This window comes from Lolium perenne, chromosome 7 (assembly GCF_019359855.2).
Source record: "Lolium perenne isolate Kyuss_39 chromosome 7, Kyuss_2.0, whole genome shotgun sequence".
In the NCBI taxonomy this organism is placed as follows: Eukaryota; Viridiplantae; Streptophyta; class Magnoliopsida; order Poales; family Poaceae; genus Lolium; species Lolium perenne.
The window spans coordinates 174,727,804-174,742,408 of record NC_067250.2 but is presented as its reverse complement, the minus strand read 5'-3'; the positions used below and the strand labels follow the sequence as shown (position 1 = coordinate 174,742,408).

General features: G+C 40.5%; 1 protein-coding gene across 1 annotated transcript; it reads left to right on the top strand.

Annotated features, from left to right (window-relative positions):
• Nucleotides 1-4,319: 4,319 nt before the first annotated feature.
• On the top strand, nt 4,320-14,191 carry LOC127301111 (villin-5). Its single transcript, XM_051331328.2, has 23 exons — nt 4,320-4,481; nt 5,469-5,581; nt 6,177-6,276; nt 6,942-7,010; nt 7,079-7,321; nt 7,406-7,583; nt 7,673-7,805; nt 7,906-8,068; nt 9,314-9,464; nt 9,556-9,656; nt 10,060-10,215; nt 10,527-10,595; nt 10,681-10,749; nt 10,838-10,975; nt 11,080-11,208; nt 11,520-11,667; nt 11,793-11,803; nt 11,907-12,047; nt 12,137-12,262; nt 12,412-12,477; nt 12,915-13,221; nt 13,318-13,553; nt 13,646-14,191. Exons 2-23 carry the CDS (start codon nt 5,526-5,528, stop codon nt 13,757-13,759), a joined length of 2,904 nt encoding a protein of 967 aa, XP_051187288.1. The 5' UTR covers nt 4,320-4,481; nt 5,469-5,525; the 3' UTR covers nt 13,760-14,191.
• The last annotated feature ends 414 nt before the right edge of the window (nt 14,192-14,605 follow it).

Here is a 14,605-nt window from a genome sequence, read left to right as displayed (position 1 = left end):
GCGCGGACCGGCTTCTGCTCCGGTGGCTACCGGAGCCATGTACTACGCAACAAATCCCGCCCCGGTCACGACCGACGCTAGGCCCGGTTTGGACCGGGCGGTCCGGCCTGTGGCCCGGTTGGACCGGCCCCTGCGCCGGATGGCCCGGTCCCAGGCCCGGTTGACCGGGCTCCTCGAAGAATTGCTGAGGTGGACAAGTTGCAACGGCCATATTTCAAGTGACACTATAAATACCCCTTCTCCTATCTCTGAACAGTTAGGCACTACATTACAAATTGTTCTTGAGCTCTCTCTCTCATACTCCATTGCTAGAAACACCAAAAGCCTCAGATCTCTCTCCTCCTCCACCCAAACTCGAATCCCTCCGGGGAAAAGATAGAGGAGGGCAGGAAACCCTGATCTACAGTTCCACCGAGCCAAATCTTGTTCACCCTTGTATTCATCGAGATACTTGCTCTCTAGGGTTCTTTGGAAACCCTAGGTGGGCAAAAGAAGTCCGGAAGCATCCGAGCTGTGGATTTGCTTCTAACAAGTTTGTGAAGGTTTGGAGGCTAACTCAAAGTCTACCACAAGTGAGTGAGCTATTCGTTCGTGGGATAGGCTCCGGAGAATAGGGTGAGCCTTCATGGCGTTGGGGAATCCTTCGTGGGACCTCCACCCCTCCAAACGTGATGTACCTTCTTGCAAAGGAAGGGAACACGGGAATAAACCCTCGTCTCCGCGTGCTATCGGTTATCCCTAACCGAACTCTTTACTTGTGTTATATTTTCCTGTGAGAGCCTTCGTGCTCGAGTTACTTGCATCATCATATAGGGTGCCTCACCTAGTTTACATTGGGCTCACCTTAATATTGCAAAGAAAGAATTAAAATTTGTAGGAACATATTCACCCCCCTGTAGGTTTACCATCTCTGAACTTTCAGACCCCCTGCCCTCTAGGCGACACTCGTCCTTTCACAAGGTAAGCTGAATGGAGCAATCGATGATCAGGTTGAGCAGCTTGACGACTTGATGGAGCTCCTCGCCGACCAAAACCTCCACGGCATGCGACGCTTAATGATAGTTGTTGCTTCCAAACAGGGCGAGCTTCGAGATGACACAAATAGATGAAAGAAGACATGAGAAGCAAGAAGGCACGGAAGAAGACGTGCATCATCTCACCTAAGTCAGGCATGTGAGATTGTTGTACCGAGATGTTAGCGACACGAGGCCATCCGACTAACAACCTGACATAACTTAGCTAGTTTGAAAGAAACGACGTGAAGAGAGAAGACAACGAAGAAAACGAGGCTACACTAAAGATAGTGGCATAGTGGCATGCGCTGGAGGTGAGCGATTTAAGACCATAGCCTTTTTGTGCTGCTGCTGCCTCCTTGGCCATGCTCCGGCTAGACCCACGTAGAAACTAGTAGAACGTAGACGTAATCTTAATCAGATTTGCAGAATTGGTGAAAAGTACGACCCTGCTTTTTAAGTATTGTTATGGAACAGAAGCAAGTTTTTATGTAAATTAAACCCTTCCTTTCCCGAAACGATCAATAACTGTTGAGAAAAGGGCCCAGAAAGAAAGAAAGAAGGAGAAGAATATGCCAACCGAAAGTAGCTTCCTATGCTCCACAATGCTCTATCATGTCGTTCTATGGTCCCTTGAAGCAACTTGCGTGCATAAACATCGCTCAATGTGCAAATGATCAGCTGATCAACGCTGACCAACCTTGCTTCCCGTGAGACGTATTACTGGTGTCATGGAGTACTTATCAGCTAGCTGCATCCTTTATGACAAATCGGCAGTGACCTAAGCGATCTCAAACTTTTTTTTTGCGGGTATTCTCTCATAGTACATCTTCCCTAAGGTCAAAACTATTAATGAGGAGACAAAGACACTGCCCCAAATATTCTCCAGTTCCAAACCATGAAGAAAATCTCCAAGATCGTACTGCAGTGCAGACCGCATCTGTTTAGTTAATTACGTTTCATACTTACATGTACATATTTGTTTTGAGGATCCTGTGGGCTGAAATCATGGTTTTCTTTTGAATTTTTTTTTCTGAGATGCTTTATCCTGGAATTTACTGATTCATTTTAAATTTCTACGCTGACGTGTATAGCAGCAAGGCTAGTACTAACCCCCAAAATAATGGAGAATGTGATCCTAGTTTAGTTTACAACAAATTCTGCTACTAAAAACCCTTTAAAATAAAAGCGAATCCAAAAAAGAAAGGCAGAGTCTCTGTGTTGGCGTTGTTGTTTAGTGGTGGGACGCACGCCTCACTCCATCATTTGCCACCCTCGCTGGCTGACAGCATTCCAGCTTTGCTTTCTACATGCCACCTCAGCTCCATGGAAAATGCAACTAAAGCCCCTGGCTTTTCTTCAACTGGATGGACCACCGGTTGAGAAGTTTATTCCAAGGTATTTGACTTATCAGCCAGCATAGGCAGCAAGCAATTACAATTTCGGCTTATATTGAATTATATTTGTTCATAGCAAAAGTATCCAAAAATATATCAGCTAGTTCTCCTAATAATAGTTGCATAGGTAACAACAGAAAAACATTCTAATGTACACGTTAAGGCACGATGCATTTCCAGTATAGCCATCTTGTCGATTTTTTGATAAAGGGAATATATTAATATCGATAGATACCAATTACACTCAGCCTCTGCAACAACATAATACCCTAATGGTAGTACAGATGCACACAACCAAAAAAATTAAGAAAAGAAAAGTTCCGCTGCCGTATTTCAACCATAGCAGCAACAGTACATCCATCGCCAAGACAACACTTGAAGTCCAAACTCTCCAAAAACAACGCCTCCAAGAATGGAACAGTGCACAAGCGCCGTCGTCATTCGATCAAAAGATTTTAGGTTTTCACTCTGAAGATAATCCTCGTTCACAAAATAAGTCATTGCTAGACACAACCAATTAAGGTTAGACCTTGGATTTTCGCCCTAAAAGGTAAGACTCTGCACTTCACTTGTGTTGCTGCCCCCACTTGCATATTGCCGCTGCGAAACCGAGAGTACCAAGCAAATCCCTCCACATCACAGAGATTCGAACCTCCACTTCTAGTCCTTCAATCCGGCCTTCATGATATTCTCCGCCTCTGATTTCACCATGATACCAGAATGTCATATGATAGCAACACAAAATAGACCTTCGCGCCGCTCCCTTCAGAACAAAATGGTCGGGATAAAAGCATGAATGAGCACGATCGAATACCTACCGATCCAGCAAACTCCAGGCATACGGTGCACTGTACATTCGCCGGCGAAGCCTTCCGAAACTCAACACTCCAGCGAAATTCAGAAGGACATGCATAAGGTAGATCTTCGTTTTGGCAGGAGAGGAACCCTAGGACCACCTCACAACTCTATGTTTTCAACTGGTGATGGACCCAGAATTCTAAGACAAAACCACTTCAGCAAATGACGTAACCTAAGCTCGACCGCTCGGGCTTTAGGGACATTGGGTCCACCCATGTTTCCAACAATGAAATGTATACCTTAAGTAACTACCGTGGTTCTTTACTATAATTAATAAAAGATGTTTTGGCATTTCAAATGGAGTAGTTTATTTTAGATTGAAAAAATGCAACAATCCATTATATCTTTCTTTCAGATTATGCTTCTTATGATAAAACTGAGCTAATTTATCTCTTCCACACATTTTTTTCGTTCATCAGACATACTTCTTCGTGAACAATGGTTTCCCTAATCTATGGTATATTTCCACAACCACACCTTATACTGGTTAAAAACATGTTTCCCAAATTGTGTTAGAAGTAGGTCGGAAAAGTTATGTCGGACAAAATGAACCGTGAACCCTGGAATGCCATTCGATCATTTGATTTGGGTGGAAAAAATATAAATACTATTATATGAAGATGAAAAACATACTCCCTTCGATCCATAATAAGTGCCAGGCTCGTAGCTCAAATTTATACCACTCTCTTAGTAAAATCCTGACAGTTTTTATGGACGGGCGGAGTATCAGTAATAATGTGAAGCGAAGGATTGCATTGTTGTTGGGTCATAAATAAAGAAAGATAAATTTAAGAAAATCATTCTGGTCTTACTTTCTTGCTGAAGTATTTGCTCTAAAATATTTTCAGGGAAACTACATGCCACATCTGTGAGTTCTATTTTTTTTCAAGATATCTGGTTCAAAAGTTAAATAAAATCCTCACAAAACATACAGTAAAGAAATCCCAAGTAGAGTGTGTCAGACTCTACAAAGGAAAATGTAGATAGCAAGAACTCAGGGGGCTCAATCGCAAACAACAGAAAAACAAAGTGCCCTCACTTCTGGCCGCTTTTCCTTTCTGTCAAGCCTTCCTGCAAGAGACCTCCTTTTTTCGTCTCCCTCCCCCCTCTACTCCACCATCTCGCCTCCCCGCCCTCTCTCGCTGCAGATCGATCTCCTCCCCAAGAATTCTCCGGTTCGATCTCCGCTGCTCCCTCCCCGGGCGCCTCCCAGGTTTTCCTCGTGGAGCCCTTGATTTTTAACTCTCTCTGTGTGTGTTGCAGCGTATGCTTTTTTCTTCTTGCCGTGAATTTCTTGGCTGACTAGCCAGGAAGTGGAGCCGGTAAGCTTCCACGGCCTTCTTCCTGATTCTGGTGTCGCTAAGGATGGCAACTTGCCCCGAGGATGAGCAGAGGGATGCGGCCGCCTGGTTGTACCTAGGTGGTCTGGGGCTCTGGGCTCAGAGTTGCGCCCGTAGCTTGGCATTTCCCGTAATTTGGCTCGTGTTTGGGGGAATCCGTGATGGTTAAGCTTCGTGGTTTGATTAATACTAGTAGTGTCCTATAAGGAAGCTGACGAATGCTTCAATGTGCTGTGCACCCTGCTTTTGTCCTGCAAACAGCCCATCGCTTGATCCAGATTTGTGCCCTGATGCCAGTTTGGTTTGCGTACTTATTTAGCTTGTAGTGGAGTAACAGCTTATTATGATGATTTGTACCAGCATTCACTTTCACCATTCTGTGGATAGAATAGGTTGGAGCATATTTGAATCCGTGCTGATTTCACAATTCTTCTCGGCATTCGAGTCCTGGAGTCCTGGAAGACCAAATGGCTCGATGTATTTTGTTCTTGCAAATCTGTTCTATGGTCAACCAGTGTTTCTATAAATTTCTTAGTACGTATTGACCATATATATTGGTCTCCTGGCGCACATTTTATGACATGGAAATATGTAGTGCATCTTACTAATATTATGATTTGTGTGTCATATGTGATGCGTCACACCATTAAGGATCATAGAATACCTATATTCTGTCATTTGTGTCGGTAGTAATTCTACCATAGGATCAATGAACTCTGTAAAAAAAATCTGATAAGAAGAAAGAAGCACCAAACATTGTCTTATTCATTGACCAAACTGCCAAGTTTATTTTTCGTAAGAAAGGAATAGAAGATTTGTTCCCTTCCTAATAACTACCTATCTGTTTATCCTTTTTGCAGCATATTTTTAGTCCATCTTTCAAAAAGAATTAGACAAAGGTTTATTTTACATTGAAGATGTCGGTTTCAATGAAGGATTTGGACCCAGCTTTTCGTGGTGCTGGGCAAAAAGAGTATCCTTTCTTATGTTTTACTTTTTAATATTATGTTTTAATTCTTTTCCTTACGGCATTTTGTCTTAAACGTCCTAATTTAAGCACAAATTTATGATTTAAGACCATTGTGTCCGATAGGAAAACTTCCACTATGATTGGTAAAATGCCAAATTTTGGGTTTACATTTGGTCCACAGTAGAGTGCCAACTGTGCCATATCAAATAATTGGTCTTCAAAACCTAATTGGTTTAAATGTGATTGCCTGTGAGTCTGAGTAAAACTAAACAATTAGGTGCTTTAGATGATTATGCGTTTGCAAGTGCACATGTACCAATCATCCTGAGATGTGAATATGGTAACCGCAGGCATCTACTGTGGAGTACAAGCCAATGCTCGTGGCCTGGAAAACATGAATACATATATTAATGGCAACTAAAGTAAATAGCACTTTAGATAAAACTGGAGTAAAGAGCGAGCAAACAATGGGTAAGGACTAAGGATGAGATAATTACTGCCATGGTGATTTAAATCGTGATCTCTATGAAATATCCATTCCATGATGGTATTGCTCCTGCTACAACGTACAACCTATGTTATCTTTAACACCTTGCAGAGGTTTGGAAGTATGGCGTATTGAGGATTTCAAGCCAGTTCCTATTCCCTCATCTTCACATGGGAAATTTTTCATGGGTGATTCGTACATCATCTTGAAGGTATGAAAGCACCCGACTTTGTAGATGCATGCCCTCACCCTCTTACTATTTGTTATTATTTACTGTATTAGTATACCACATTTCTTTAATAGTAAAATCCGCATTCAAATATATATTTTTCGTAGCAACTAAGGCACTACAATATACTATCTACCTGCTCATTCCGTACTTGATGCGGTCCGCTGTATGCATCTTGATGCAGAGGTTGGGGGTAGTATAAGGCTTCCAGTTTCCCCCCCCAAAAAAACTTATGTACTGCGTTCCTATTATTTTAGGAAACTTAAAGAGCTGCGATGACACCAATGTGTACTCTGATATCACAGTCCTTAATCTCATATTAGCATACTATAGCTTACAGCCTTACAGTATGTTCTGCACTTGACTTCCTAAAATTCCTTGCACTTTATCTCTCAGAGAAAAGGTAGTTGTCAGATTCATATATGTATATGAAATGAGAATTTTGGTGTGAAGTTCTGCTAAACATGTGCTAAAACAGTTTTTCCTATATTTTCATTTGTCATTGATTGTCTGAAGATCTAATTGTAGTGCATCACATGCTTCTAAAATGAGATTTTTTTCCCGTATTCTTGGAATTAACTGCATAATGGTCAAAACCTTAAACTCACGCTACGATTTTTTGTTGTGTTCCTTTTCCTTTCCTACAGACAACTGCCTTAAAAAATGGTTCTCTTCGACATGACATTCATTACTGGGTTGGTAGAGATACTAGTCAGGTAAATTTCTCATCATTTGGTTATACACTTCTTAAAAAGAATGTTAAATCCAATTCCGTCCGTTGTAGGATGAAGCTGGAACTGCAGCAATTTTAACGATAGAGCTTGATGCTGCCCTTGGAGGACGTGCTGTTCAATACCGAGAGGTACAAGGCAATGAAACCGAGAAGTTCCTCTCGTATTTTAGACCATGCATCATGCCACAACCAGGAGGAGTGGCATCTGGTTTCAAGCATGTTGAGGTCAACGAGCAGGAGCATGCAACCCGTTTGTATGTCTGCAGCGGGAAGCGTGTTGTTCATGTTAAAGAGGTTTGTTATCTATGTTAATTGTTTTCTTTATTAAGAAAATGGTTAGCTATTCATGTTTTGATTAGATTTGCTATTCTCAAACAGGTTCCTTTTGCTCGATCGTCCCTTCACCATGATGACATATTTATTCTGGACACGAAGTCTAAAATTTTCCAATTCAATGGCTCAAACTCATCCATCCAAGAGCGAGCAAAAGCTCTTGAAGTTGTACAGTATATCAAAGATACATTCCACGAGGGCAAGTGTGAAGTTGCCGCTGTTGGTAAGCAATTTTACCTAAGGGTCCTGTGTCATTTCGTGTTATTGTACACCATAATTCCTTGATATAACTACTCTGTACTTGTATCATAGAGGATGGTCGGATGATGGCTGATGCTGAAGCTGGTGAATTTTGGGGTTTTTTTGGTGGCTTTGCCCCTCTACCCAGGAGGGCACCTGTGGACAGTAATGAGAAAGACGAGGAAACAACTTTGAAGCTGCTTTGGTAATTAACTGGGATTTTTCAGTACACACAAAACCTACTGTCTATTTGTCAACGTGAATAAGTCATCTGTTAGTAATTTATAAAGTATTTACCTTTTCAGCTTCAACCAAGGAAAGCTTGATTCTATCAATTATGAATCCTTGGCACATGAACTACTTGAGACAAACAAGTGTTACTTGTTAGACTGTGGTGCTGAATTGTTTCTTTGGACGGGCAGAACTACATCTCTGCAGGAACGAAAGGGTGCAAACGAAGCTGCCGAGGTAGAATTCTTATTTCATGTGGGCTTCTACTGGCTGAATTCATATAGCTGCAGCAGTCGTTTAATTTCAAGGGTCGCAAACTTTCTATATTTAATGCTTGAAAAAGCTAGGAAATTTATAAACCCCCCCGAGCACTCACTCCGACATCTATAGAAGTGTAAAAGTAAAAATAATGCATAGAAGCTTCAAAGCTCAAGAGGAACGGTCTGGCACTCTTAGGGCCATTTTGTTTGGGCTTTTCTTGGCTTTCCACAGAAATAAGCAGCTCAAATGAAACAAACAGGCTAGCTTCGCGTTAGGCTTTTCCAAAGCCGGTCTCCGAATTGCACGCGTGAGAGAAAGCACCTCGGGAGGTGCTTCCTGGGGCTTCCCACAGCTTTGACACTCAAAACCGAACCGGTACAGGTCCATGCCCTCATAGTTTTCTTTATTTACTGCGAATTGCCACCGAGTCAACCTGCTCCGCTCGTTCCTGGACTGCCGTCGTGTATGGTCTGCTGCTGCGTGTAGTACTGCTGCAGATGGATGATGTTGTTGCGCGCCTGTTGGCTGTACGGACAGACATAGAAAATGATTGATGGATTTAGAAAACGTGAAATGTAGCGTCACCACAACACATGCATGACAGTCGAAAACTTGTACGTGGTACTGGAAAAGATGTGAAAACACGCATTCTGATTATTTAACTCACTGTTTTTAGAACAACCCATTAACTTAATTACCATCCGCTTCTGCTAGTGCAAATAAATTGCCCTCAAAGTAATTGCAAAACTATATTTTTATTTTGAATAAAGTTATATTTGATGAATTATTTATATTATATAATTACAAAGGTATACATTAATTTTGACAATGATATATTTGCTCATCCATGTTATTTACATAAATCAGCAAAAATACATATTCTTGGGGGCAATAAGGGGTATTTTAGATATTTTTTCAGTTTATAGCCAACAGCCAACTAGTTTGCCAAACAGTTCAACTCAGAAAAGTAGCTTTTCCTGCACAGCACCACAGCCAGCCACAACCAGCCCAAACAAAAAGGCCCTTAGACAAGGTTGTTCGTTTTGCATACAGCATGTTGGTTCCTTCAGTTCCTTACAGATTATCAAGTATTCCTAATTATTTTGGAGTTCCCCTAGGAAAGGCATGAAATTTCTAGAGAAATATTTATAATTTTTTTATCTGAATTTTTTTCTTGAACTGTATATTGCTCTGATGCTTATTAGTTATTTGCCTATGCAGAAATTGCTCTCTGATGCTAACCGAACAAAAACACATGTCATCAAAGTGATTGAGGGATTTGAGACTATTATGTTCAAGTCAAAATTTAAGGAGTGGCCACAAACACCTGACTTGAAATTGTCATCGGAGGATGGACGAGGCAAAGTTGCAGGTTATTGTTTTTAAATTTACAGGTTTCAATGTTTCTTTTTACCTTTGATGAGAGCTTTTTCAACTTAACTTTACCATTTTTTTCCTTGAAGCTCTCCTCAAGCGCCAGGGCTTAAATGTTAAGGGCTTGATGAAAGCTGCTCCTGCAAAAGAAGAACCACAACCCTATATTGATTGCACGGGCAGTTTGCAGGTATATTCTGCACCATTTGGCTCATAATTATGAGCACTAGTTCTTGTGCCATCCTCTTGTGTGCGTGGCCACTCTTGAGATTTTTGATACATTTTGAATATTTTAGCCCTCCAAACGCTTTCATGTTTGGTCTTCCTAATTTTGAATTCTTATAAATCTATACCCTCTAAGCCTTTGCACATGTGAGAAATCATTACTGCAACTCAGTAGGTACACACACTCCCACATGCCCATCCAGCTACATTGAAATTTTCTTCCGAGCAAGCCCAAAATATGCACAGGATTAATGCATGTTGTTCTTGTCTTCCAAAATATGCACGGGATTAATGCATGTGGTCCTTTGTATGCTCAGCGGCTGTGCACTGATTAGTGCTGTTGTATCTCCTTCTGTATCTGATATCAGGTCTGGCGTGTAAATGATAAGGACAAGACTCTATTGTCATCCTCTGCTCAATCAAAGTTTTACTCTGGCGACTGCTACATCTTTCAATATATGTATCCTGGAGATGATAAGGATGAATGTCTTGTTGGAACTTGGTTTGGGAAGAAGAGTATAGAGGTAATACTTATGCACATAATCAACGGTGGCTATGAAGTTACATTCAATCACCTATGTTTCTGTAGATAGTTTTGACATTCCAGTTTGCAATTTCTTTTTACGAAGTGCATACAAAGAACTAGGAATTTTAGGGATCTCAACTTCTCAAGCGACTTATGTTTTCCTTTTCTTGATTGGTAAACTAGCAACTGCAATGATCTATCTTGTTTGGAGAAAGACGTGGTGTTTTGTATATCCTCACGCTTATTAGAGTTTATGTTAAACTAAATGTTAAAAATTTAAGCATTAAAAAGTCTCATTTTTGTGTCTAGGAGGACAGGTTAACCGCAATTACACTTACGAGGAAGATGGTTGAGTCTGCAAAATTTCAGGCCACCCAGGTAACACATTGATTTTGTATATGTTAGCTTAAGAAACCAGACATGGCCCATTGTGCTTTCTTTGATTTATCATTGGTACTTGCAGACATGCCTGTATGAGGGGAGAGAACCGATTCAGTTCTTTGTCATATTTCAAAGTTTCCAAGTGTATAAGGTTATCTTCTTCCATGTGACCTTAAGTTAATTTGAATCATTACGTTCGGCTGAACACATCAGTACTTACTTTCTTAGTTTCACTGCAGGGTGGTCTTAGCTCTGGATACAAGAAATTCATTGCCGAGAATGGTGTGAATGATGACACTTATTCTGAAGATGGACTTGCGCTTTTCCGTATTCAAGGTTCAGGGCCAGAAAATATGCAAGCAGTTCAAGTTGACTCTGTAAGTTTAGTCACATTTATGTTCATGAATCTATGTTAGAGCAGAGATTTCATAACATATGATGTTCCTTGCCAGCTAACTTGATCTCTATTTTCTTCCATTAGGTGGCTTCATCTTTGAATTCATCCTATTCTTACATTCTACATGATGGAAACAGTGTGTTCACTTGGACTGGAAACCTTACTACTGCACTAGATCAAGAGTTAGTTGAGAGGCAATTAGACGTGATCAAGGTATGGAACAATCTACCTTGACGAGGCAAATGTAGTTTTAGAGTTCGTGTTCAACTTATATTGATGGTTTGTGTAACTGTGGAGTCTTGACTCTTCAGTAAATAGTCCATACGGGGATTACTACAGTGCTACACAAAATGCATGTTACAACATTTGAACCTGCTAGTCAGGAACATGGTTCTTTGTTAATTTTGAGTCGCAAGTCATAATTTCAAACATCTTGTTCTACTGGCTACTGTTGTACCTTGTAGCTTACCGGATCTACTTTTGACATAATATCTCTTCTGGCACTCTCTTTCTTCATTATACAGCCAAATCTGCAATCTAGGTCACAAAAGGAAGGGTCAGAAACAGATCAATTTTGGAGCTTACTTGGAGGCAAAGTTGAATACTCAAGCCAGAAAATAGGAAGGGGAAATGAAAGTGATCCCCATCTCTTCTCTTGTATCCTGTCCAAAGGTAATTACAAACTATACATTTCATTAAAATTACAGAATCTACTTAGTTCCACCTTACATTTTAAATATCGTCTGACCACTTTCTGCTCTACTACTGTGCTTACGTTACCTGCTGGGGTCATCAAGGTGATTTGAAGGTAAGAAAATAAAATCGTGATCCATTTTGAGCACTGTGCTTTCTGCTCTGACCATGTTATCTGTTTTTAATTCTAACATCAAGCTGGTGACCTATTTGAGCAGATAATAGAAATATACCACTTCACTCAAGATGATCTGATGACAGAAGATCTTTTCATTCTGGACTGTCACACAGACATATTTGTTTGGGTTGGCCAGCAGGTAGACGTTAAAGTAAGATTGCAAGCTCTGGATGTTGGGAAGGTAAGGATTTATTTTTTCTATGCAGAAGCAGTCTAGAAGCCGTATGTTCTCTTTTTCATCTCTCACTACCATTCTCACTACTGCATCAGAAATTTCTTGAGCTCGATTTCCTGATGGAAAATCGCTCTCATGAGACACCGATTTTTATAGTGATGGAAGGAAGCGAGCCTCCTTTTTTCACTAGGTTCTTCAAATGGGATTCATCGAAATCACTGGTAAGTAGAGTATCCATTGGATGAACATATTGAGCTGTTTGTTTGTGAATGTCTATTTATAGCAGTTTACGTTCTGTATAGTAAGAACACGAGATTCCATTCCTTGTTTGGTTTATAATGTGTCATATTTGCTCCCCCCCCTAATGTAGATGCATGGCAATTCGTACGAGAGGAAGCTATCCATTGTGAAGGGCGGAGGCACTCCAGCTTTGGATGTAAGATGTCCAAGCTCTATTTATCTTATGATATTCTACCATTTAGAAATTGTGCACTACATTTCTTATAATTTTTTCTCTAGTAGTTTTTTTTTTCTTGTTTCCTGTGCTGATTAATTGCAATACCTCTCCAATGTATGATATGCATGCATTTGTACATATATCTATACCCACATGTATAACCTGCTCATGTTTTATTGCTGCTTCTCATGCTAATGAACCCAACAAACACATTTGAACTTAAATACCGAGTCACCCATCACTTCTTCTGCCATGCTTGTGAAGTTGTGAATATTTTTATTTATGCCTATATCATTCAACGGTGTAGTCTTTGTGTCTGGTCTAGTTATATCTGTGTCCTTGGTCTGACTGTAATTATCTACAGTTATCTGACTTATCTTTGAGTAAATCTCCTGCTGATTTGGATGCATTATCAGAAACCAAAACGACGAACACCGGTACATTCAGGAAGAAGTACTGGACAAGAACCTCAGCGCTCTAGAAGCATGTCCTTTAGCCCTGACCGTGCCCGTGTTAGAGGAAGATCTCCAGCATTCACTGCATTGGCTTCTACCTTTGAAAGTGCAAACAGCAGAAATCTTTCCACCCCTCCACCTGTAGTTAAAAAACTTTACCCTAAATCTGCCACACCAGATCTGTCAAATACATCTTCCAAGTCATCTGTGATTGCGGATCTCACCGGTTCCTCCAATCGCCCTACTCAAGCTCCCAAATCAGTAGAAGGTATGTATTGCAAGTACAAGAATTCAGGCATGTGATTAGATATAGAAAAGATAAACTATTATAGCTTATATCTTTGCAAAATTCTGCACAACTTAGATGGACCTGTGCCGGAGAAGCCAAAACAAGAGGAGGATGCAAATAAGCCAAAACAAGAGGAGGATGCAAAAGAAAACATTGGTAGCATGGCTGGTAGGCTTGAATCTCTCACTATTGCAGAAGATGTAAAAGAAAATGAGCCTGAAGACGATGAGGGGCTCCCGATATACCCATACGATCTCCTGAAAACTACAGCTGCTGAGCCTGTCACTGAAATTGATGTTACCAGGCGTGAGGTGAATATTAACATAGGATATTTTCAGTACTTTCTGTTACTTAACTGCAAAACCCCGAAATGTAATTCTCTGAATAAATCATCTGAATGCAGACCTATTTGTCTTCGGCTGAGTTCAAAGAGAAGTTTGGAATGGCAAAGGAAGCATTTAGCAAGCTTCCGAAGTGGAAGCAGAACAGAATGAAGATAGCGCTTCATCTTTTTTAGCTCCATCTTGAGCTTCAAATTCATCGTTCAAGATCCCTTGAGCCAAAGTGATATTTGATGGTAACTAGCTCTTGGGTCATTGCGCAGAATGCGACCATTATGCCATGCAGCACACAATTTTGATGTCGCCTGGACCAGCTCTCCTGGTTTTCTTGGTTTGAGTCTTTTTCTTTCCTTTTTGTTATAGGTTCCCCTTATTCATTCAATTCATAGGTGTGCTCTTACTATTCCTTTCAATTTGATGGTCGCACATGTTTTAGTTGTGAGGCTTGCGTTTTTATATTAACTTTGCCTTGGTGAGTTGTTTCTTTTTGCCTTTTGAGATGCGTTTAAGCCCGAGGAATGGGAATATGTGTGTATAGCAGAGTGCCGGCACTGTAAAAATCCATCTGGTTACATATATTATCAATGGTATTTTATATTTTGTGTGGATATGCGACCTTTTATCTGAGAATTGTTTGAATCACAATTCTCTCAAAAAAACGTAATTGTGTACAGTGATGGTGTGTGTGCCAATTTCTGAGTTTTTCCTAATTGAACGTGGTATGAGGAGTATAAATCTATAACCGGTGTTTATTTTTATCAGCATTTTTAAAGGAAGGCAAAGGTAGTAGATAAGGTACAATCTCCATCGGTGTGAAACGACAAGGTCCTCATCTTCATCCTACTCATCATCTTTCTTGAAAAACGAAGCAACATGCAATTTCATGAGGGTGGCTCATCTAAAACAATTGTTCACCATCCATCATATTCCCTTAGTCCCATGAAATATGTTGGAAGTTTGTCTAAATTTAGATGTATCTATACATTATTTAGTGTCTTAGTGTCTAGATACATTCAAATTTA

What these genes read in the sequence shown, in the direction of transcription:
- LOC127301111 (XM_051331328.2), top strand. Translation starts at nt 5,526, where the DNA reads ATGTCGGTTTCAATGAAGGATTTGGACCCAGCTTTTCGTGGTGCTGGG. An exon ending in ACAACTTTGAAGCTGCTTTG is followed by an intron (nt 7,806 to 7,905) that starts GTAATTAACTGG and finishes TTACCTTTTCAG; the next exon opens with CTTCAACCAAGGAAAGCTTG. An exon ending in AAGCAGTTCAAGTTGACTCT is followed by an intron (nt 10,976 to 11,079) that starts GTAAGTTTAGTC and finishes TTCTTCCATTAG; the next exon opens with GTGGCTTCATCTTTGAATTC.